Genomic DNA, 25,934 nt, shown 5'->3' on the forward strand with positions numbered 1-25,934 from the left:
AAGCAAAACAGATAGGCTGCCGCCTGCATGCACCCTAATGGGGACAGAGCCAAAACTCAGGCATGTGCCCTGACAAGAAATTGAACCAGCAACTTCTGGTACAGGGCTAGCTCCCTTTTAAAGTTTTCCTTTGCCATCCCAAATAGAGACAATCTTATCTGTCTGAACATTTACAGAAATCACTGTTTATACTACATTTGTGAAGCTTATATACCATATTGTATAATTATTTTAATTCATGTGTTGTTTAATCTGATTGTAAGATCCTAGAAGACATATTCATCTCTATCGCCCCTTAGAGTGAATTGTTCTGATGTTTAATACTTTTTTAAAAAAAATATATTTTATTGATTTTTTACAGAGAGGAAGGGAGAGAGATAGAGAGCTAGAAACATCGATGAGAGAGAGACATCGATCAGCTGCCTCCTGCACATCTCCCACTGGGGATGTGCCCGCAACCCAGGCACATGCCCCTGACCGGAATCGAACCTGGGACCTTTCAGTCCGCAGGCCGACGCTCTATCCACTGAGCCAAACCGGTTTCCGCGATGTTTAATACTTTTTTATTGAACCAGCTGTTTTTCGAAAGTTATAATCACAAGAAGTTTGACATATCAAATATTGATATAAGCATATTTTCTTGGGGAGGGCATAGAAAATAATTTAAGTAAACTAATCAGGCAATGAGGTTTCTTAGGAATCTTAGATGCTAAATTAGTGAATTTAGGAGTATAAGGTGAACCAGAACTCTCACTTTTCCAAATCCTACTAGATAACCATATGTGTAATGTGAAGTGTACAAAAGGAATGGATATTTAGAAAAAGAATGGAAGAAAAAATTGATATTTTTGAAGAAGAGCTATGACAATGACATGACAAAATTTGGGTAGCTATTCTGTGAAGGCCATTTGCTAGAAGCCTCTAAATTGCCATTTTTAGCTTGGACCCTCCTTCTTAACCAATAGCTACGTATATACTTATATATTTGCAGTTTAGTTTTAATAAAATAAAATTAAAGGAATACACACAACCAGACGAGCTGGCTGTGTTAGCTCTTAAACCTGTCTGTCAGTGATACTTGTTATTGTTAAGTATATGATTCAATTAAATATTACATTAAAAAAGACGAAAAGTGAGTAAAAATGAGTTGTTTCTATGAAAACCAACTGGATACTTTGGAAAGTTCAATAAAAGAATTGCTAAAACCAGGCCAGTGTGGCTCAGTGGTTGAGTATCAACCTATGAACCAAGAGGTCGCTGGTTTGATTCCCCATCAGGGCACATGCCAGGGTTGCAGTCTCGATCCCCAGTGAGGGGCATGCAGGAGGCAGCCAATCTATGTTTCCCTCTCATAGATGTTACTATCTCTCTCTAAAAATCAATAAAAACATTTTTTTTTAAAAAAAAGAGTTGCTAAAAATGCTGTTAACTATACATAAATCAATTAGGAAAGACTGGGGAAAGTCATAAAAATCTCTAAGGATTATACAACTACATTGCTCACAAGTGTCTAGTTTAATCCTTTTTTAAAAGGTATTAAGTGAAAATTGTCCTTAAAGAAGCCAAGATTATAGGTATGATTTATGCAAGAAAGAGGACTCCTATTTAAAAATAAATAATGGCCCTATATCATAGGAGTGATTAATAAATTTAAAGTACAAGCTTACAATGTTTAAAATTGTGTGTATAATTTTTTATACTTATGGCTCTCTTTTGACAATGTACCAATTAGCAACGCAAACTGCTTCAGGTAAAGAGGGTTTCTTTTAAATTTCATAAATAACTTATTTAAGATCTCATAGAAGTGTCACATAAAAACGACAATGTTGTAGATAAGACACATGTATTCACATTACACAATTTTATGCAAGAGAAATTAATACAAAGGTCACAGCAGACTGGAAAAAAAAATCAGACAAAAATCTAATCCTAACAGCAACTATTCAGTATTGCTTTGCTGATGCTTATGAAAACATAAGCTATGTTTCTATATCTAAAATATTTTGACAATTATAATTTGTATCAGAGTCTACTATATTATATTGCTAGTGAACATGAGAAAAACTAATCTTATGCTCTCAAAGCAGAAATAAAATATCTAGTATTTGCTTACACAAAGAAAAATTGTCTCATCTTTTCTTCTTGGAATGCATTTATGAGGAAGAAATAATTAGACCAAAATTGTAAAAATTAGGTACAAAGGTTTTGAAAACCAATCGCTTTGCATCTCAAAACTGAAAGGCAACAGGTATCACCAAGTGAAAACTGTAAAAGTCAAACTGATCTAACAATTTAAGAAAACAAAGTTTCTACCAGAAACACCAATCAGACAGGATATATGCACCCCTATGTTCATAGCAGCACAATTCACCATAGCTAAGATCTGGAAACAGCCTAAGTGCCCATCAGTAGATGAATGGATTAGAAAACTGTGGTACATCTACATGATGGAATACTATGCTGCTGTAAAAAAGAAGGAACTCTTACCATTTGCAATGGCATGGATGGAACTGGAGAGCATTATGCTAAGTGAAATAAGCCAGTCAATGAAGGAAAAATACCACATGATCTCACTCATTCATGGATAACAAAGACCATTATAAACTTATGAACAATAATAGATACAGAGGCAGAGCTGCCTCAAACAGATTGTCAAACTGCAGTGGGAAGGCCGGGGAGGGTTGGGGGGCAGGAGAGAGCGGGGTAAGAGATCAACCAAAGGACTTGTATGCATGCATATAAGCATAACCAATGGACATAAGACACTGGGGGGGCGGGTAGGGGAGGCCAGGGGATTGTCAAGGGCGAGGGGAAAAAAAGGACACATATGTAATAACCTTTGTAAAACTTTAAGCAAAAAAAAAAAGAAAGAAAAAGAAAACAGAGTTTCTAAAGAAACGACAGCATTTTTGTAAAATTCCTTATTTCTTGTAAGTTTCCTACAAATTTATGATGAGGCAAAACACTTAATATGTCAGGTCTAGATACCACAGACCGGTAATTTAAAATAACAATTTGTAAATCTAAACCATCTTAACATATTGGTTCTATTTTTGCAAATGACCCTAAATGTTAACCAGAAATACGTTAATTTTACCAAATAAACTTTGTTTCAAATGACTTAAATTAGAATTACAAAGAAGTGTTTCAGATCGACATTTTATGTGATATTCTATATATAATGTCATCTGACTATACTTTTAAATTCATCAACACTTTGGTTTGTCTACTGCACAGATGCTAAAGCTGGCAAAAAATACTAACAAAAAACCTCCAACATAAGAAAATACGTCTTAAAATATTTTTCTGTCACATCTTCTCACAAAAAAAAACCCCCAGCATGACAAATATACCTTCCCTCTTATTAGCTGTTACATATATGCCATACAAGGATTGAGGATTTTATTAAAATAAACAACATAATATGCTAAACAACTTAAAAACAAAAGGTTTTACATTTACCAAAATACTTCAATTTCCTCTACTAACTGTAACCAAAATATATGCTTTAATAAGCAATAATTATTAAGGTAAACTATTTTGATAGAAAACTGGTAAATAATTCCTCAAAAGCTAGGAACAAACATATTAGTGATCTTTAGTTCATTTCCCTTCAAATACAAAATTTTTGTTATGAGAGGATAAAGGAGAATAAAATGCAGAAGTTGGAGGCATTCATTGCCTTAAACAATTAGGAAAAGCAGTTCTGATATATGAAACATAATGTGGGTAAATCTGGGTAAAAATTATCTGGCTCTCTAGATTTATCTAAATATTTATTTTCTGAAATGAAAAATTTCCTTTTAAAAATTACACCCTCTAGCCGAAACCGGTTTGGCTCAGTGGATAGAGCGTCGGCCTGCGGGCTGAGGGGTCCCGGGTTCGATTCCGGTCAAGGGCATGTACCTGGGTTGCGGGCACATCCCCAGTGGAAATGTGCAGGAGGCGGCTGATCGATGTTTCTCTCCCATCGATGTTTCTAACTATCTCTCTCCCTTCCTCTCTGTAAAAAAATCAATAAAATATATTTAAAAAAAAATTACACCCTCTAAATTTGTACACCAAAATTATTATACATACTTTCAAATATTATATTTATGTTTTGGGAATTTTCCAACCAGATACAATAATTGTACTTAGCAAAGTAATAATTTAACAAAATATGCTTTTGTATGTTAACAAAAAATAAAAATTGGCATATAAATATAACATGTACCCACATTCTATGATTGATCAAGACTAGCATAGAAACTTTGATTATCTTCACTTATGACAGAATATCTTCACTCCAAAATTACAAATAAAATGGAAAAATACATTTTTGCATAATTAGATGCTCCTGTTAACTTTTTCTTATACTATATACTTAACTGCTACTACAATAATGTGTGACAAGCGATTTGAGCCCTGTTCTTTTTTACTGACTATGCCTTAAAGATAACAGCAGATTAAATTTTTGTTGCTTTTGTGTTTGTTCTATAGATAGCATTTCCGTCCCATTCTTCCAGTGTTTTGGAATTCTAAGGTGTCCTAAAAGCAATGTAAGAGTTATAAGAGTAGATAACTAAATTATTTTAGAACCATTCTAAATTAGGTATACAAAAATACTATTCAATTCAATCAACATTAGACGCATCCACTGTACATCAGCATTCAGTGAGCAAATGCGAGCATAAATTATTTCATGAATAATTAAAATGAAAGCATCTAATATTATATGAAAGAGGTACATTTTACCTGGATTAGATGAGGCAATGCTTTTAGTGTAAGACAAAACCAAATCCCCAGCTTGCATGGAAGCAAATCATGCCATTGTGGTTTCATCAGTAATCTAAAGGGAAAACAAAGGCAAAGAAGCAAAATATAAACAGAAAGTTGGGAGACAAAATATTTTTATAAAGATCATAATTTCTGTTTTGAATGACTTTCAACAAAAAAGAAATTTTCAATGAAATATTTATGTTGGTTATCATTTATTCTGACTTATTCTATCACGAAATACAGTAGTTACAATAAATGCAGTATGTAAAGCAAGTAAGAGAAAGCTAAGATTTTGGAAAAGGAGACTCCTAATCAAGTTATAAAGATAAAGAAACAGAAGATCTCTTTCCAACCTAGACTTTCATCAGTTCTGCAAAATGAATTCTTAAACCTTATGATTACTTCAGCTATAAAAGACTAAACATCATCAGAGTGTTCCCCAGTGCTGACAAGCATATATGAAGACTGTAGCATAAACAAACCAATAGATAAAAATTAATGTCATTTGCAGTTCACTGAAGCATTACTCACTGATGTCATCAGAACAGAAGACATGCAGAATAGTCTCTGATCTCCATCTCACATTGATCCATTTCTGTCCTGCTGTGTGAACTATTTAAACCCTTTATTTCTTTCTATGAATCGATAGAAGAAATGGTAGTATCTTTCAGAGTATACTGCATATCACTGCCTCTATACATATTGTCACTCCTGAACTAAACACTAAATGGTAGATTCGTCTAGTAATACTGTTTCTAAAGTTCAGTCTACAAATTTTAAACTATAAAAACTTGGAGGTTTAATTAGTTAAATATATATTAACACATCACAAAGGGAAAAAACTTGTAGCACTTCTGCTTAAGATCAGAACTTGTCTCATAAACTAATATGGCACATTATTAGTCTTTTAAAAATCCTACTACAGATGTAAATGTTAGCATATCTGAAATGGGTATACATTTGAAACAGGATCACATTAAAGAAATATTTTAAAAGTTTCAAATTATAAAATATTATTATATGGTCCTACCTTTCATTTTTTTCTGAAGCACCAAGTTTCGATAAATCCACACTCTTGCCACCTGTCTTTTTTTTCTTTTCTCTTTTTTTTCTACTAAGCAGTTCATCCTTAATGTGGAAAGAATTATAGTTACAGGTTATCATTAACATGTACTTTTCAAATGTTATCAAGAGTCTACTGTGAAGGGTAAACATTATAAGGGAACATTTATGCAAATGTATGTAGGGTCCAACATGATTAAGTAAAATCATCAATCTTTAACAATAACTGTTGTCATAGTATCCAGTCCTTAAACACACATGAAGTTTAACACTGTCAGTCATGTCTATCTCCATAGCAATCAAAGTTTTCTAAGCAGAGAAAGCATTCAACTTTTTCTCGTTCATCAACTTTAGTAATGTTACTTCAAAAAGAATGAGCAAACAGATGCTAAATTTGATAAATGTTTATTTTCAGCATATAGATATCCACAGCAGAATAAACTATGTAGTAAAATTTATTAGACTAAGAAAAATGTAATATCTTTTAAACAACTGATCTATGAAATCATGAAATTATACTAATTTCAAGTCTTAGTTAAAAACTTTTAAAGTAAACATTGTTTATATGAGAGCCTATGACACAAAATTTCTAAAATCATTTTTACATGAAAAATATTTTTATCTGGAAGGTGATCATTAAGAAAAATGGCTCTAGTTTCTACCTTCCAATTTTCAGTTAGATATTGGGATCTTCACAAAATTTTATAACAAACTCAAAGGCACATTTTTAAAAAGGATATTTTCTTCTTATAACCTAGGCTATTCTTGACTTAGAAACATATCAAACACTAACTACTGAGCACAAAACTATTAAAATGAGATTTATAAAAACATTGAACTTTTTATCAGATGAAAAACAAATGTTTGAAATTCCATATAAAATTAAGGAGGCTAGGATCATTTGATTTATTACCAATACTTACCAGTTGTTTTTCCAGGTAGATTGACCACACCACAGCATAATGACCCACTGTGAGGATAATGAACAAAAGTAATGCCAGCTCAGCATTGCTCATTTTTCTCACCCGCCTGTAGTAGAATACAGGCTGCCGCCAATCTGGAAGTCCATTGATCAGAATATCATCATACCTACAATAGCAAATATAACAGTTTTTCAAGGAAAGTTTGAAGTAAAAAAAATTTATTTGTATCCATATTTAAAAAGAGAAAAAAGAAAATAATTTCTCTAAAATAGATAACATTTATGTAAATTATCAGCATTATAACAGCCTATAAATTGAAAACACTGCGTGTAGGTCCAGTCACAGACAAACTTCAAAAGGGTACATACTAATATACTGTGGATACCAGATCTTGTATTTTTATGAGACACCAATGATGCGACTTCTGGAATGCCATCTAAACTAAAGGTGCCATATAGTCTATCTCTATCACAGTCTGCTGTAAAGGCCCCACCATGAAGTCAGCAACAAAAGGAAGGATCTCAATGGGAGTGGGGGTTGGGGGGGTGAAATCAAGATAAGAGCTCTATTTGTTACCATGAATTATACATTAATTGAATCAAATTCAGGGTAAATTTTCTAGTCAATGCTTTTTTCCTCCACCTCTGTACTATGTCAAGGTTGAAATTATATATATATATAATTTTATCAAAACTTCTTAATAATGTAAAAGCCTATAAAATGAGCCTCTTTTAATTTTGTATTACTTACATTATGTTAGAGAATTTAAAAAATGCCAAATTAGAGATGTGTAAACAACCTATGCTTATGTCAGATTTCTAAATAAAACTGTTTATTTGCAAACATTTAAGTGGCAATTTTCTCACTATTGGCTTTGCTGGAGGGGAGATTATAAATAAAAGCTTTCCTAAAAATGCATTTAAATAAGCTTTCTTTAGAATAAAACTTCAGTTAAATTTAAATATACCTGTCAGACAGTTATTGTGGCAAATGTTTTTAAGGTTAAAAATCAGAAGTAGCACTTAGGATCGTAAAACTCAAAATGGTCACAAACACTGTTCGTTCAAACACACAACCTGTTAATCTTAGTGGAACACAACTCATTAAATATTCTAATCACACTATTTCCAGAATTAAATCTTCACTGAAAGGCCTAATTTGGTGCAACACATTGACCAAAATATTTTAATTAAAAATATTCTGAGTTAGTTGCAGGCCTAATTACAGGAATAGAAATAGGGCCTATATTGTCAGGCAGGTCAGTAGCACTCAGTAGTAGGTTTTTCTCAAGTAAATTGACCGATCTAAGAATAATAGCGCAGCTGCTAAACTGCCAGTCTTGACATGTAAATCAATTTAAATGCAACAACTGCAGTAGCTACTTTTATAGTTATTAAATTGATACCTTGGAAATATGCTTATAAAATAAAGCAGAGGATTTATTACAGGCAACTTCTTTTTTTCTGCAGAAAAATAGTGATTATAAATTCAAAATATATTTTATTAGCAAATCTAGAAAACCTGATTTAGATCAACTTAAATTATTAATAACAATAGACATCATAATAACTAATGTTTAGAGCAAAGGAAATTAATTAGTACTGAATTCTTAAAAGGCAAATTGTGTACAAGAGTCTACAAATTAAAATGTTGTGTAGTGGCTGGACCCGAAAAATTTCAATATTTAAATATTCTCCTTTTTCAATATTATAGCAATTCTTGAACACGAATAGAAAAACAATAATATGAGTTCATCAAAAGCTATCATTCCTTTCCTCAAAAATTTATATTTAAGTCTATCTTTGTAAAAATGGACTCATTTTAAATTACAAATGGATTGGTAAAAAGGTTTCAAGTGCTATAATGCAAGATGACAACAATTGAATGAAATCCAATGAATGTTAAGTCTTGAATTTATTCTAAATCTATAATGCACTTCAGATTTGTTGAGGGGAACAAAAGGTGACTATAAAAATCATTATTTTCAACTAACCGCTCCCATGAAATAACTTCATGTAAAAAGTGTGGTTATTAATAAAGAGCAGCTAAGAAAGTAGCAACCATTACCTAAGAGCATTACTAAGTATTAAATTTGATCTGTACTGAAAGAAAACACAGCAGGACTCACAGTTATGAATTTTATATCAAATATTTTATCACTACCATTGATGAAATACATCTCTCTTAACAGCGACTATTTTCTATCCCACATATAAACTGTACTCAGTGTACAGCCCAATTTAAGACAGCAAAACCTCTCTTGCACTGAACACATTTAACAGAACTGGATATTTACTAGGCTATTTCTGCTACTCTAAACAACAGTCTCTAAGTATTAAGCTTAGAATCAATGCTCTATTGATTTTATTATCAATGAACATTATGGATCACAGGCCTGGCCATTTTAAGGAAAGGTAGTTTCCATTATAGTCTGTTTTTTAGAATATATGCTGTTAAAAGATAAATCACTGCTTTTCTGAAATACCGAAAACAAAGATATTTTAAAAAATATACAAACACTATATTCATATGTTATTTAAGAAAAAAATGTGTTGACAACACATAACATTTAAAATATCACTATGGTATGCTTTTCTTTATTTAACACATTAACACTTAAAATGTTCTATATCCCAGCTCATACAAACTGCTCTTAACATTTTGTTAAAAGCAGATTAAGAATGTATACATGCATCAATGTGTTCTAAAAAAAAACAGAAAAGTAAATCTCTATGATGAAAATATAATTAATGCAAAAAACCATATGGAACTATAAAGGCATTATCTTGGAAATTAAAACATTAATTGATCAATTCCATGCATCCAACATATGGTCTAATATACGTTTTCTTTGTTTGATGTTCTTAAAATGTACATGATGGACATAAAATAATGGTTACATAATCATTAGTGAGTCCCATTCTACATTCTGCAATTCTTCACATATATTTAACTTAATATAAACATTGGAAAGCAAGTAAATCTAAAAATATTTAAATTATCAGTAGATAAAAAATTAATGTAAATTTAAAACAGCTTATTTTGAAATATAAAACAGTAACTATGAAACTAAAATAGAAAACGTGTATATTATGAAAACAAATATGTAAATAATTCTATCATTTGCCTAAAATATGAATTTTCTATCATACTAAATTTTTAGCTTCAAACAATAAAGCAACATCACTTACAACACATTTTGAACCTTAGAGTAAAAATCAATTGTACAAAGATCACAAACAGGAAACACATCTAATTTAATTCACCTTACTCTCCTTTATTAAAATTAATAAATAAACACACACACACACACACACACACACACACACACACACACACCTACCCAAAACCATGGTACACAGCACTTTATATATATTGTATATAATAAATGTCTTATATCTTCTAATTGAGGAAAATATTAAAATTTCTTAATTTCAGGTTAATGTTTTCATTATTATTATAAATTAAAAAATTATTTTTCATTGATATCAGAGAGGAAGGTAGAGGGCAAGAGAGATAGGAACATCAATGATGAGAGAGAATCATTGATCAGCTGCCTCCTACACACTCCATACTGGGAATGGAGCCCGCAACCTGGGTATGTGCCCAGATTGGGAATAAAACCGTGACCTCCTGGTTCATTGGTCGAAGCTCATCCACTAAGCCACGCCGAACAGCAGGTTAATGCTTATTTTTATTCAAACACACCTGTAATCAAATTTACAATAACTAGGCAATGGATTTGTAGAAGTTTAGCAGATTAAGGTTGAGATAACTATAGTTTTCATTATTGGATTTGTAAATAAAATATGATTTTATTTAGTAAACTAAAAAACAACACTCAACTTTTACCAATATAGTACCATAAAATAGACAAAAATATTAAAGTTGTACAACTGGGTTAGCAAAAGAATATCGGTTAAAAATTTATAATAGACTTTAAGCAAAAGTAAATATGCTAATATTACCACAGCACATTCTAGTGTATATGTTTCATAAATGATTCGTATCTACTCAGTACTTTATTTCAGCTAATACTCAGGGCTTGTATAGAAATTTATGAACAAACAAAGCTGAGCTGTTATTTCCCCCAATAAGCAAATTACCTAAGGAGTTTAAAAAGGGCTACTATGTAAGGCTTCCTTACACTAACCAGGAAAACATGTTATTTTCACACTATAGCTGATGCCTTTGAGAGAAAAAAAGGCTTATAAGTTTGTTTACAATTGCATCCCTAGGAATCTACCCAAGAGAAATGAAAAACATCCGTTCGCACAAAGACTTACATGTGAATATTCATGGCAGCATTGTGCATCATAGCCAAAAAGTGGAAACAAACTAAATGTCTACCAGTTTGTGAATGGATAAAGAGAAGTGGTAGATGGAATACTATTCAGTAGTAAAAAAGAAATGAACTACTGGTATATGCTACAATATGGATGTATCTCAAGAACATTATGCTAACAGAAAGAAGCCAGGTGTAAAAGACTACATAGTACACGATTTCGTTAATATGAAATGTCCAGAAAATGTCTTTTTGTATAGATACAAAAAGATCAGTGATTGCCTAGGGTAGGGGTCAGAGTGGGGATTGCTTGCAAATGAACTAGAGGAAGTGTTTTGAGGTAATAGAAATGTTCTAAAACTGGATTGTGGTGGTTTGCACAACTCTGTAAATTCACAAAAATCACTGAATTGTATACTTCATGTAAGTGACTTTTATGGTACACAAGTTATATTGAAATAAAGGCTGTTTAAAAATAAAATAAAGTTTGTTTTTTCCTTAAAAAAGTAAAAAGGTTATCCAGTTTGCTACTTTATTTATTTCAATGCTACCCCCTTTTCTACCAAAATTTAAATAATGCACCTGATTTCAGTGAAACACAATTATGTAAGGAAAATAAATAGGAAAACATGTCTATCACAATTTTCCAAATCGCAAATTCCTGTAAGTTACATATTTAAAAACATTTATTTAACGAATATTTTTATAATAAATAATTGGGATACCAAAAAAAATTTTTTTTTTACCACTGTAAGACAATCTTCTTTTAGAAGATAAAACTTATTTTCTTTCTTCCCCCTAAAGGAATTATAAACATTAGGTAATTGTAGAGGTGATTTCTTCTATATGTTTAAATACTCATAGGTCACCTGGCCTGAGGCACAAGCTTTAGAGGACTGATTCTCAGCCTGATTAGTTAAGACTTTTGCCTCAGGGAAAACTAGTTACCAAAGAGCTACTTGTCCCTAAAGGGGTATAAATACTACAGTTGTGTGTATAACTGTCAGATCCATTGTTTCCATTCACACTCTAAAAGAAATGCAAAGGAAACTAACCCTAAAAAGAAAATGTTAGATGAGTCTATAAATAAGGAGTGATTTGTTCTCAAAAGAGAGAAATAATTTCAGCAATTGAAAGAAATTGTTACAAAGTTTACTAACTTTTAAGAAAACAACAAACAAAAAGCCAAAATCTGATGCCAAAGATGTAGGGAGACTAAATAAAGCTATCTTTACAGACACATTCTTCATGTGTAAAACAAAACTTGGGGCTCACTGATAGAAACCAACTAGAAAATATGTGCAGAATGACCAACACTTCTTTCAACATACTTCTAGGACTCTTTCAACACTATGGATTATCTTAAACCAGAGGAATGCTGGCTATGGTGTCTGGACCAATGCCAGCCCTTGTTATAAAGCAAAGAGCACTTCAAGAGAATATCTTGAATCCTTGCTTTGCAATCTGACAAACTGAGGTATTCAAATTAAAGAGTTAGGATGAGGACCAAGAGCGATAGCTAACATTTTAGAATATAGAATAATTCCAGACAATATATTTGAAGAAAGATTCAGAATGCCACAAAGCATCATTCTGGGGGGTTATCTTTAAGATATATTAACACCCATATTAGCTGGCCTTAGCCTAAAATCTCAAATACCTACTTTTTTCTTTAAAGGTACTCTTTTAGTGTAGAACAGCATTTTTTAACTGCAGATTGTGGCCCACTAGTGACTCATGAGCCAATTTAGTGGATGACAACCAGCATTGTTTTAAAAAGAAAAATGACTAGTCTAGCCTAACCTAAAATAGAAGATATCAGTCTGTTTCACACATACAAAAAGTGTTTTGTGAAATTTTTGTTTCACTGTGTCTGTCTGTCTGACCTGAGGCATAATGCAAATGTATTGCTTACTGTGGGTTTGACTGAAAACACGTTGAAGCCCATTGCAATACTGTCTACATTCCACACATTCTGAAGCAGAGAAGAGGAGCCTCTCTGCAGTCTCTCTTAAATCACTGGCACTACGAACTGCTGTAAAAACATTACTACTCTCCGAAGGGGGTATAGAGACGTCTCCAAGTGAGGGGTTGCCTCCACTAACTAACCCTAAACGCAGAATCACTGGAGTAGAGGAAGGGAAGGGAAGGGGACAAAAGAAATGAGAAAGAAGCAAATATTTTTCTTTCATTCCTATCTTCTACATACTCCTATAAGTTTGTTCTCCCACCCAAAAATTGGGTTTATTATTTTGTGAGTGAGGAAATATCGAGATGGTAGTAACTTGAGTATCAGTCAAATTCCAAAACATTTAAGGAATAGGAAAGAACAAAAAGGACCACCAGGCACAGATGAGAGCTATTACTGACATATAAAAAATGAGTGGACATTTGTTTGAAGTCAAGTGGTGTTTGTATTTCCCAGGGCCTGGACACTTGTTAAACATCTTACCTAATGAAGCCACAACTTGCTAATATTCTGACTCATGATCCTGAAGACTGTAAGTATTGAATCAACCTAGCGAAAATTTTCATATTAAGTAACTCTAAATATACATTTTAAAAACACTGTATACTTTGGAAAAGTAAAATACTAACTTATAATAAATAAACTGCTTAATGAGTCAATTTTTCCCTGTATAAACTGAGACATCATAATTCAAAAACAGAAACGAATACTCACCTCTGCCTTCGTTCATCATCCTTTAAAACTTCATAAATGGCCACCAACTAAAATAGAAGCATTACTTTAAAATAAAAATACTCTCAACTATAAGAAATCACTTAAGAAGGTGAACACGCCATAATGCACATGCAGAACACCCTATGTGCTCATAAGTAAAATGAACAGGTAAGACCTTAATTATATGTAACATTTTTTTGTTTTTAGTAGAACCTTCAAAGGTTAACAATGCTTGATACCAAAATAAATCTTTGTGAAAGATGCAAAAGTAATAATTATCTTAACATGTGCTTTTTAAAAGCAAAAGCTGTAATTTAGACAAGAAAATTATGACACTCCAAGAATTTGAGATTCTAAAATAAAAAATGCTGGTGAAAACATATTTTATAAAAACTGAATAAACATACATACATTGTATTTCTAAACAACATCCTCATTTTGAAATGGAATTATTCTACATATAAGTTACTACTTCTACCATAAACCTTAATAAATTTGTCACAAAACATAATAGCATATTTCACTTACTTGTCTAAACTGAGTTTCTGCATTTTCATCTTTATTCTTGTCTGGATGCAAAGTTAATGAAAGCTTACGATATGCTTTTCTAATGTCTGCAGATGAAGCATCCTGGAGGTGGTGGGGGGAGGTGAAAAACACACAAAGCAAACTTTGTCAGAAAAAGAAATTCCCAGAACCTTGTTAAGATCTGAGAAGACAGCCAACCAAGTGCAGGACCCCAGGCAATGTAATCTGAGCAATCAGTCAGGCTATGCAACTGGCCTGTCCCACATGACTGAACAATTATTCAATCTAATTTGGCTCTCATCTTAACTTTTCATTACCATACAATCATTTAAAGAAGACAGTATTTGGCAAAACTTTTCAAACACTTGCCTTCCTAAAATTAACTGATAAATCTTTTTCAGTAATTAAGAGATAAAAAAGAAACAACTTAAAAATTAATACATCTGAGTGCCTTCAAAGGTCTTTATTTGAGAATCTTAAAGCCAGTTTCTGAATTGAAGGTCTACTATATGTGGTTTCTTCATTGTTATGTATATTGAAAATGCCATCAAAAAACAACCTATGGAATATCAATTCATGTCAGAACTATGCCTATTTGAAGGCAGTTAAATATGCATTTATCCAAAATAATTATAATTAAAGTGTTATGTATATTGTACTTAACACTTTTGTTTTTAGTACTTTAAAGGGTGTTTTTAATGGTATCCAGTTTCTAGAATCTGGTTTGCAGAAATAAATTTGCCTACTATTTATGTATTACTAATATAGTTTAAATATATTTGAAAGGTCATGATAGTTCAGTAAGAGTACTTGGGATTAAGTGGATGTTAAAATTACATTTTATGTAATCTTGTGTGCACAGGTAAACTCAGAGAACATCACTTTACATGGCAATTACAAAATACAATAACAAACAATAATAAAGTAAAATAACAAAGAGCACTGCCAAGTTGGGATTAAAATTTTATTTCCACTAAGTTTAAAAGTTATCCCAATGACTAACATGTTCAGAGTGGGACAAATGATAATAAAGTCGCTTATTAAATTTTATCTCATTTTATAGCTGAATATTTGTCCAATTAATTCCTAAAACTACTAAAAAAGTTCAAATGACTGAAAAACCAAACCAAAACAAGAATCTGTATACCTAGGACTAAATAGGTGTTAAAAGAGAGTTGAAAAGAGGCAAAGTAAGATAATAATTAGTCTGTTAACCTTTTCTTTATAAACCATTACCAATATTCTGGAATTTATTGCTACAGACTATCAATCAACTTAAAAGTTTCAACTGAAGTGTGAATATTTCTGTAACTTGTAGACGGCTGAGGAGCTATAAAATTAACACCAAGTAAGTTTTGTGGATAGTATGGTTATAATTTTCACTCTAATTTGTTAAGTGGAATTTATGTATTCCCTATACCTAAAAAATAGGTGACATAGTGTAGAAAAGGATGATTATTTATTGAAAATTGGTGATAGAATTTTGTTGAGCAAAGAGGTTGTATCAAATAAATAATAATTTGGGACTTTAATTTTAGATTGTATTAAATTGTGACTACATCACACTGAGAAATTCCTAAAGTGTAGATTTCTTATAAAGTAAGACTTTTTATATATTTTCTTGTGTTACAAAATTAATACATGCTTATTTTGGAGCATCTATGAGTTACTTAAAAATAAAAATGACTAATAGCCACTTAAGGCAGTTCCCTTCTCCCAGTGTTGGCATGCTGAACCCAATCCTCCAATCTTTTCTTCCCACAATATGTACCCTAAATGTAAATGTGGCCAGATGGTTCTATTCTAAACCCTTCAATAACTCCCAAGTGCCTTCATCATTGTCTTTTCCAATAATTTAGCTTTATCTCCCACTACCTTGGCCCATCCTCCTAGTTGCCCAGATCATTACATTAGGTGACCGTTTTTCTAATGTATAATGATCTTTGGTTTTGCGCCCAGCTGTAGATATAGTTTTCTCCTGAATAAGGAATGAACCTTTCAGCTACACACCAATATTGCCTGCCTATTTTCCTCTTAAAAATTTGCCTTGTAGGGTTATTTCACCAATAAGCTCCACTTCTCAGTAGATAGAACTAAAAACCTCAGAGTTTTCCTTACAAAGGCATGCTCTACACAAGCAGTACCTCAAACTAGCTTATGTATTTAATTTTAGTTAATTACTTAGTGACTAGTAACTTATTTTATCTTTTCAACAAAGCTATGACATTAGGATAGTTGTTACCAGGCCCATTTTACTGGTGAGGTGAGGCAGAGAGAGGTTAAAGTAATTTGCTTAAGTTCATGCTGCTGGTAAATAGACAAAAATAGAATTAAACCCCAGAAAATGTTGCATCATATTCAGAGTTCTGTTGGCTCTTTGGGTTCAGTTAGTAGATCTCGGCTGTGTCACTTCACAAGGGGCAACAACTTTGGGAAGGCAATGAGAACAACATTTAAAAAAAATACAGTAAATACATAAACCAGTAACATAATCATTTATTATCATTATCAAGTATTCCCGATGGTACACAATTACATGTGCTCTACTTTTATACCACCAGCAGAGCAGTAGGCTTGTTTACATCAGCATCACCACAAATATGAGTAATGCATTGTGCTATGATGTTAGGACAACCATGACAACACTAGACAATAGGAATTTTTCAGCTCCTTTATAATCTTATGCGATTGCTGTTATATATGCAGTTCATTTGCCTTGTAGGGTTATTTCACCAATAAGCTCCACTTCTCAGTAGATAGAACTAAAAACCTCAGAGTTTTCCTTACAAAGGCATGCTCTACACAAGCAGTACCTCAAACTAGCTTATGTATTTAATTTTAGTTAATTACTTAGTGACTAGTAACTTATTTTATCTTTTCAACAAAGCTATGACATTAGGATAGTTGTTACCAGGCCCATTTTACTGGTGAGGTGAGGCAGAGAGAGGTTAAAGTAATTTGCCTCTTTAACCAAAATGTCATTATATGGTGCATAACTATATACACAGTATACTTGATATATCAAGTTCATGAGTTTTTTTGATACTGTGTTTCCCATTAATTCATCTATTTTTAAGTAGTAGCCAACGAGTAATTCTGCAGTTCACAAATATTAGAAACAAATACTGTGGAGAATTTTTTAAAATAAAAAAAAGGGTATTCAATAGGTAAGAGAACAACATTCTTATTGATCTGATAAACTATATGGAAAACATCCACATAACTACATTGTGAATACAGTCAATTGCATTTTTAAGGGTAAAGACCCTAATATGTTAGGGTTTCTAATACATTTTATATCATATTTCTACTAGAGAACTGAATGCTAGAACATACATCTCCTATACAGATCTTTTACCTCTCTGGCTTGCAGAGAAATAATTTTGAAAGGGTTATGGGTGGATTAGCCATCTCTGACACAGTAGATATCAGGAGATCTACTGGGTTCAATTGCCAGAATTCTTTTCCTTCTAAATTGGATAAGGTTTTTTGGCAAGTTGGACATGAATTATGTTAATACTTGGATGACCTCTGAAAAGAAAAGAAAAATAGTCATACTTATAAAACAAACAAACAAACAAAAAACAACCCCGCAAAACAAACAAACAAACAAAAAACAACTGTGAAAGGAATATGTTTTTAAAAATTGTAACAATGCAATGGGACAACAGCTAAAATGGAAGGGTAGGAAACTCCAAGGGCCTGTCACTGCACAGAAACAACAAATAATCTGGCAAAAACTGTCCAAATTAATCTTATCTGCACTCTGAAAATCAGTCAAAAGATTTACAACAATCAAGCAAGCGCTTGATCAAGAAAAAGGCAGTTGATTATCAGGTAGGGTCTTGAAGATGCCAATCTAGATTCTTGGTGTGGGTTCCCAGTGCTGGAGGAATCAAAGCAGACTTTGTTCTCAAAATTTGTGTTTGTTTGGCCTGTCACTGACTCCCTGACAAATTGTGTAAAAGGTTACCCATATATATATATTTTTTAAATATATTTTTATTGAGTTTTTACAGAGAGGAAAGGAGAGAGATAGAGAGTTAGAAACATCGATGAGAGAGAAACATCGACCAGCTGCCTCCTACACACTCCCCACTGGGGATGTGCCCGCAACCAAGGTACATGCCCTCGACTGGAATCGAACCTGGGACCCTCCAGTCCACAAGCCGACGCTCTATCCACTGAGCCAAACCGGTTTCGGCAGTTACCCATATTTTATCAAATATAGAACTCTTCCAGGGCAAAGAGGCAACCATTCATGACGTTTGTCAAAAACATTTAAGGGCAAATTTGTTAGCTGGTGCAATCAGGGTAAGGGATAGCAATTGGGATATACCATAGGCACATCAAAAAGCTTGAGAAAAAAGATTAGGGAGTAAGATGCTTTGGAAATACAGGCTTTTGAAAAGCTCCCACATAGTCCTTAAAAGCCATACGACCATGTGCATACCCAAGGAGGAGTACACACTCAGAAAGGGTGTTTAGGGTCTTCTGAAAAAACCCTAAATTCCCATACTGGCTGATAGTTAGGCTGTGCTCAAGCAGAAAATGAAGGCTAACGGAGAGCTGTAAGCTGCCTAGCTAAGGGTTAAATGCATGCCACAATATACAGGAACCCACTAGCAAAGACTGTGGATGAGTCTTTTCCAAACCTTTAAGGAAATCTCTGCTGAATCATTAGCTGGCCACTAAGCTAATGAAATGGAGACATCAGTGGCCATACATGGCAAAGAATATATACTTGACAAATTTAGTTTAGAAAAGCCACTAAACAAACACTGTCAACCAAAGAAACAAACAAACAAAAAAACCCTGGTGTAGTGGAAGAATCTAATTACCACATTATATATTCAAAATGCCCAGTATTTATTAAAAATTATAAAGCATTCATAGAAACAAGAAAGTCTGGTTCACACATGGGGAAAAAGAAATAGAAACTGCCCCGAGGAAGTTCAGACATTGGACTTACTAGACAAAATTATAAATCAACTATTTTAATATGCTCAAGAGCAAGTACAAAGAGCTAAAGAAAGTATGAAAATAACTTTTCACCAAATCTATATATATAAAAAGCCAGCAACAGGAACACTGGAATGACCAGCTGCTATGACGCCCACAGCGGCCAGCGAACCGCCAGATCCGGGGGTGGGGCCGGCTGGCCAACCTCCCGTGGCCCCTCCTCCTGGCTGCCCCTGCCCCTGATTGGTCTCTCCCACCCCGATAGAGGGCAGGGTGGCCTTTCCCCCAGGCCAGCCCTGCCCCTGATCGTCCCCTGCCCCAATAGGGGGCGGAGCCAGCAGCCAACTTCCTGAAGCCCCTCCCCCTGGCCAGCCCCGCCCTGATGGGCCCCAACCACCCAAATAAGCCTGCAGCCTCCCCAGGCCGGTCCCGCCCCTGATCACCCCGCAACCCCAATAAGGGGCAGGGCCAGCTGGCCAACCTCCTGCAGCCCCTCTCCTGCCCCCCTCCAGGCCAGCCCAGCCCAATTGGCACTGATTGAGGCAGGCCAGCCAGATCCCACCCGTACATGAATTCATGCACTGGGCCTCTAGTCAAATATCGCTCCCCACAGCTGGCCAGTCAACCTCCTGCCATCTCCTCCTCCCAACAGGCCTGGCCCTGATCCACCCCCCATAGGCTGGCCAGACCCCACCCATGCACCAATTCGTGTACTGGGTCTCTAGTTTATAATAGCAATAAAGAGACAGAAATTTTAAAAAGGAACCAAAGAGAAATTTTGGCTTGAAAAATACAATAACCGAGATAAAAAATTTTCTATAGAAGGCTCAAAAAAAGATTTAAGCAGGCAGAAGAAAGAATCTATAAAATTTTAGGTAGATATATTGAGATTAACCAATATGAGGAGCAGGGAAAAGAATATAAATAAATGAAAAGAGCCTTGGTAAGCTACCACCAAGAGTACCAACATAAGGAGTGTCCAAGAGGGAGGAGATGAGGACAGAAAAAATATTTTGACTAAAAAATGGTTAAAAACTTCCAAACTTCGATGAAAGACATAAATATACACATCCAGGGTCTCAATAAATCCTAAGTAAAATAAACTCAAAGAGATCCACACCTAGGAATATTATAACTAAATTGTTGAAAGATAAAGACAGAGAAAATCCTGAAAGCTCCAAGAGAAGCAACTCAATGTACAAGGGATTCTTTATAATATTAACAGCTAGTTTCACATTAGAAACCATGGAAACTGGAAGGTACCAGAATGGCATATATAAGGTGCTAAAAATATGTATTAACCAAGAATTCTATATACAACAAAACTATACCTCAAAAATGAAAGAGAAATTATGATATTTCAATTAAACAAAAGTTGAGAGTTCACGGCTTGTAGAGACTTGCTCTACAAGAAATGCTCTAGGAAGTCCTTCAGGCTGAAAGGAAAAACTACTAGAAAGTAACTAAAATCCATATGAAAAAATAAAGTCCTTCAGGGTGAAAGGAAAAACTACTAGAAAGTAACTAAAATCCATATGAAAAAATAAAGTCCTTCAGGGTGAAAGGAAAAACTACTAGAAAGTAACTAAAATCCATATGAGAAAATAAAGAACACTGGTAAAAATAACTAAGTAGATAAATATAAAAGTTAATATTCAAGTACTTTTGTTTAGTAACTCCATTTTTATTCTATACAATTTAAACGACAGTAACTATTAAAACAGTAATTATAAATCCATGTCCCAAGTAAAATAACAATATAAGTCTATGTATAAAAATGTAATGTGTGACATTAACTATAGAAGGAAGGGGAACAGGACTATAGAGAGTATGAAATTTTTATGACTGAAACTAGATTGGTATCAATTCAAATTAGATTGCTGTAAATTAAGATGTTAATCACAATCCCCATGGCAAGGACTAAAAAAAAAAAACAAAACGAAAATCTATAGTAAAAGAAACAAAAGGTGAATCAAATGATACACTAGGAAATCAGATCTGAAACAAAAGAAAGCAGTAAAGAAGGAATTAAGAAACAAAGAAGATATATATAAAACATAGAAAACAGAGTAAAGTGGCAAAAGTAAATATATATTATTAGTGATTACTTAAATTAAATGATTAAACTCTGCAATTAAAAGGCAGAGATTACCAGATGGATTATAAACAAACATGATTCAACAACATGGTGTCTACAAGAAACAAATTTTAGAACGGAACAGAAAGAAAATGAATGGATAGAAAAAATATTAAATGCAAACAGTAGCCAAAAGAGTGGAATGTCTATATTAACATAATATAAAGGCATAATATACTTTAAAACAATTGTTAAGAGACAAAGACATTATATAATGACAACAAGGTCAATCCATCTAGAAGATATAATAGCCCAGCCGGTGTGGCTCAATGGTTGAGCATTGACCTGTGAACCAAGAGGTCATGGTTCCATTCCCAGTCAGGGCACATGCCTTGGTTGTGGGCTCAATCCCCAGTAGGGGGCATGCAGGATGCAGCTGATCAATGATTCTCTCTCATCACTGATGTTTCTATCTCACTCTCCCTTCCTCTCTGAAATAAATTTTAAAAGATATTTTTAAAAAAGCAGTGCTTAAAAGGAATTTTACAACTATAAATGATGACACACACACAAAAATCTCAACCTAATCTTTTCTGCCTTAGTGGACTAGAAACACAATAGCAAACTAAACACACAGCTCGAAGGAGAAAGGAAATAAAAAAGATTGGAGCAGAGATATATTAAATAGAGAACAGAAAAACAGAGAAACCACAAAGCTAAAAACTGGTTCTCTGAAAATGTCAACAAAATTGACAAAACTATATTACAGTGAGAGAAAGGAGTCAAATTAATAAACTCAGGAGTGAGAGTGGGGACATTATTAACACTCTTACAGAAATAAAAACAATTAATTGTATGCCAAACAATTAGAAAACCCAGATAAAATAGACAAATTCCTGGAAACACAAAAACTGACTCATGAAGAAATAGAAAAACTGAATAGAACTATAACAAGTGAAGTGACTGATCAATTAAAAACAAACACACAAAAACTACAGGAAAAAAGCACACACCCACCAATGCCTAACAAAGAAAAGCCCAACCATCAAAACTAGATGATTTCCTAGTGAATTCCATGAAACATTTAAAGAAATCACAGTCCTGTTCAAAATCTTCCAAAAACTACAGGAGGAAGAAATGCTTTCTAACTTATTCTATGGGACTTTGATATCAAAGACAGACAAACACCACAAAAAAAGAAAACTATAGACAAATATCTCTTATGAATACAGATGCAAAATTCCTCAACAAACTTCTAGTAAACCAATACAGCAGCATAAAAAAAGGATTATATACCATGACCCAGTGAAGTAGATTTATCCCATGAATACAAGGGTGTAACAGTGTATGAAAATAATAATACACCATATTGATAAAATGAAGATACACATAACCATCTCAACGCAGGAAAAAATGATAAAATCCAACACTGTTTGATAACAAAACACTAAACAAACTAAGAATAGAAGGGAACTTTCTCAAGTTGATAAAGGATATCTATGAAATGCCCATAGCTAACCTCATATGGTAAAAGTCTAAAAGCTTTCCCTTAAGCTAATAAGGAGAATATCTGCTTATGACACCTTTGTACTGGAAATTCTGATCTAGGCAATTAGTTAAGAAAAAGTAATAAAAGGAACCCAAACTGGAATGGAAGAATTAGTATTAATTATATTCACAGATGACATGATCCTATACATAGAAAATTAAAAAGCATCACAGAACAAGTATTAGATATTAGAGTTAATACAATCATATGCCACTTAACAACAGGAATACATTTTGAGAACTTTGTTGTCAGGCAGTTTTGTTGTGCAAACATCACAGGATGTACTTACAGAAACCTAGATGATATAACCTACTACAAACCCAGGCTATAAGTTAAAACCTATTGCTGCTCCTAGGTTATCAGCCTGTACAGCATGTTACTGTACAAAACAACATGAGATTAAATCAAGCACAAGAACAAATAATACAATTGAGATGAGATTGTTATGATGACATAACATGATACACTGTTTTACAGCAAACTTTTTTTAATTAAGTAGAAATTGTACACTCTAAAATAACAACAAAAAGTATAGTATAATAAATACATAAACCTGTAACATAGTTGTTTATAATCATTATCAGGTATAATATACTGCACATAATTGTATGTGCTATGCTTTCATACAACTGGCAGCCCAATAGGTTTATATCAACTTCACCACAAACATGTGAGTAATGAATTGCACTATGACATTATGACAGTTATGTCATCCTTAGGTGAAAGGAACTTTTCAGCTCCATTATACCTTACCAGAGGCCCAATGCACAAAATCTGTGCAAGTGCCTTGGCCTTGCCCACCACCACTGCTGTGGCTTTGTCTGGAAGGAAGGACGTCTGGAAGAACGTCTGGTCTGATTGCATATTATGCTTTTATTATTATAGACTAGGGGCCCAATGCACAAATTTGTGCACCTTGAAAGGAACTGTGGGCCGTGAGGCTGAGGTAGGCACAGGGGTGGGTCTCGGCCCATCGTCCGCGTCCCTGCCCAGCCCCTCCTGCTGTAGTCCCCTGTCCCCTGTCTGCCAACAGCCCCGCTTCCACTGCTGCTCCCACACGCTGATGGCGTGGAGTGATTGGGGCCAGCACCGGCATCAGGTGCCAGTGGTGGCTGGTACCCTGATTGCCCCTCAGGAGCAGGAAGAGGTGAAGAAGCCCTCAGGGGAGATCGGAGCTGGCTGCCACCATTCGCACCCACTGATGGCACCAAGTGATCGGGACCGGTGCCAGGTGCCAGCAGTGGGTGCGGGCAGCGGCTCCAGCGTCAGCAGCAGGTGTGAGCACCAGGTGGGGTCACAGCATGCGGGAGCCAAGAATTTTCAGTAACCACCAGAGGCTCACCCTGATGACCACGACCGGTGCCCTGCCTTGGTCTGGCACCCCTGCTCACCTGCTCCACCATCCTGCCGCGGCTGATGCCTGTCATGTCCTGCACGTGCCCCCTGGTGGTTAGCACACGTCATTGCAACCAGTTGTTCAGCTGTTCCACTGTTCGGTCTATTTGCATATTAGGGTTTTATATATATAGATGGAACCACTCTTGTATATATGGTCACACAACTTTACCTTCTTCTGCCTCTGCCTACTGCATTTTACAATAGCAGAGCCAAATGATCTCATCTGAAAGCTGAGCCCAGAAAGGTTTTATATATGACACAGGAAACATTTAAAATCTGTAATTCACCTACAGTAAATCCTCAGTTTTGCAGACCTCAATTTAATGGATTTAGGATTTAACAGACAAAATTTCCAGATTAAATGTCATATGTGAAAATCAACACCCTGTTAATTTTAAAATGCTTTTAACTAAGATTTGTTTATAATTAACAGGTTTTGTTATTAATTCATTGCTATTTTTAACAAATTTTAGTGAATAGGACATATGTTGGGAAAAAAACTAGTAATTTCTCCAACATAAATAAATATTACATAGCTATAACTCTAGTGTACATATTTAAACCCCAGAGTCACCACTTGTAAATAATGTTTGGCGAATGATTAGCATGTGATCACACTGCATCACACATGGTAATGAGTCTGTAGTCCAGTGGCCTGACTTTCTGCAACAGTTTTAACTCCAGCTGGCCCAAAGTTCTGACACATATGCTAAGCCACGCACCAGCTGTGTGTATTTGTTTACTCCTAGTGACGGGTGAATGCACACATTTACTAAACCTATTCAGTATAAATTTAAAATTACTGAAATACATGTAGAAAACTTTCCTGTGAAACTAAACTTCATACATACTTAATTGTAATTACAAAAATGTGTCTACATGAATAAAAACAGGTAAATGAACTAAACTGTCAATTTTTTAACATACGCATTCAGAAAACCTACTTTATTATACAATGTCCATTTTGGGTTTAACAGACACCCCTTTTCCCTGAATTAGCCCGTTATACTGAGATTTTACTGTAATGCAATTCTGCATTTATTGCCTTTTATAGACATATCAGTGGCCTGGTGCACAAAATTCGTACACATTAAAAGGGAATTAGAGGAAATATTTTAATATTGCTATTTGCCCTTTCTCTATAATAAAAGTGTCAGAGATGAAAGAAAATTAGTAAAATGTGAAAATCTCCCTCTTGTCAGAGCCTGGGGTGCGCCATGGGACCCAGAGTCAAGTCCCCGCCCACTTGCATGCGCTTCGAAATCGTAGGAGATCCAGACCCGGCTGGCCCCACCCCCACTGGGTGAGATCCAGACCCAACCGGCCCACCCTTGTCAAGCCCTGCTGGGTGGGGGGCTCGGCCTGAGGTTCCCCGCTCCGGCCAGGCGCCATGCAGCCTCAGGTCCCTGTTGATTGGTTGTTACGTGTCACGGCATGACCGCCATTTGCATATTAGCCTTTTATTATTATGACTAAAATTTGTGCACTCAGGGGGGAGAAGGGGTCGCTCAGCCCAGCCTGTGCCCTCTCGCAGTCTGGGACCCCTCGGGAGATAACGACGTGCTGGCTTAGGCCCGCTCCTGGATGGCAGAGGGCAGGCCCAATCCCTAGGTGCAGCCCCTGGTCGGGCTCAGAGCAGGGCTGATTGGGGAGTTGGGGCGCCGCCCCCTGTCATGCACAGAGCAGAGTCCATCAGGGGGGTTGGG

The 25,934-nt window shown here is 34.6% G+C and overlaps 1 protein-coding gene across 1 annotated transcript in view; it reads right to left on the bottom strand.

Moving 5' to 3' along the window:
• DNAJC1 (DnaJ heat shock protein family (Hsp40) member C1) overlaps positions 1–25,934 on the bottom strand; it is a 145,126-nt gene that overhangs the window by 116,907 nt on the left and 2,285 nt on the right. The window contains exons 2-6 of the mRNA XM_015561458.1: positions 14,243–14,375; positions 13,715–13,761; positions 6,747–6,912; positions 5,792–5,889; positions 4,738–4,831 (exon numbers count right to left, since the gene is read on the bottom strand). Coding sequence (XP_015416944.1) covers positions 4,738–4,831; positions 5,792–5,889; positions 6,747–6,912; positions 13,715–13,761; positions 14,243–14,375 — 538 coding nt within the window. The remainder of the gene's footprint in view (positions 1–4,737; positions 4,832–5,791; positions 5,890–6,746; positions 6,913–13,714; positions 13,762–14,242; positions 14,376–25,934) is intronic.

This window comes from Myotis davidii, unplaced genomic scaffold, assembly GCF_000327345.1.
Source record: "Myotis davidii unplaced genomic scaffold, ASM32734v1 scaffold376, whole genome shotgun sequence".
NCBI classification, from domain to species: Eukaryota; Metazoa; Chordata; class Mammalia; order Chiroptera; family Vespertilionidae; genus Myotis; species Myotis davidii.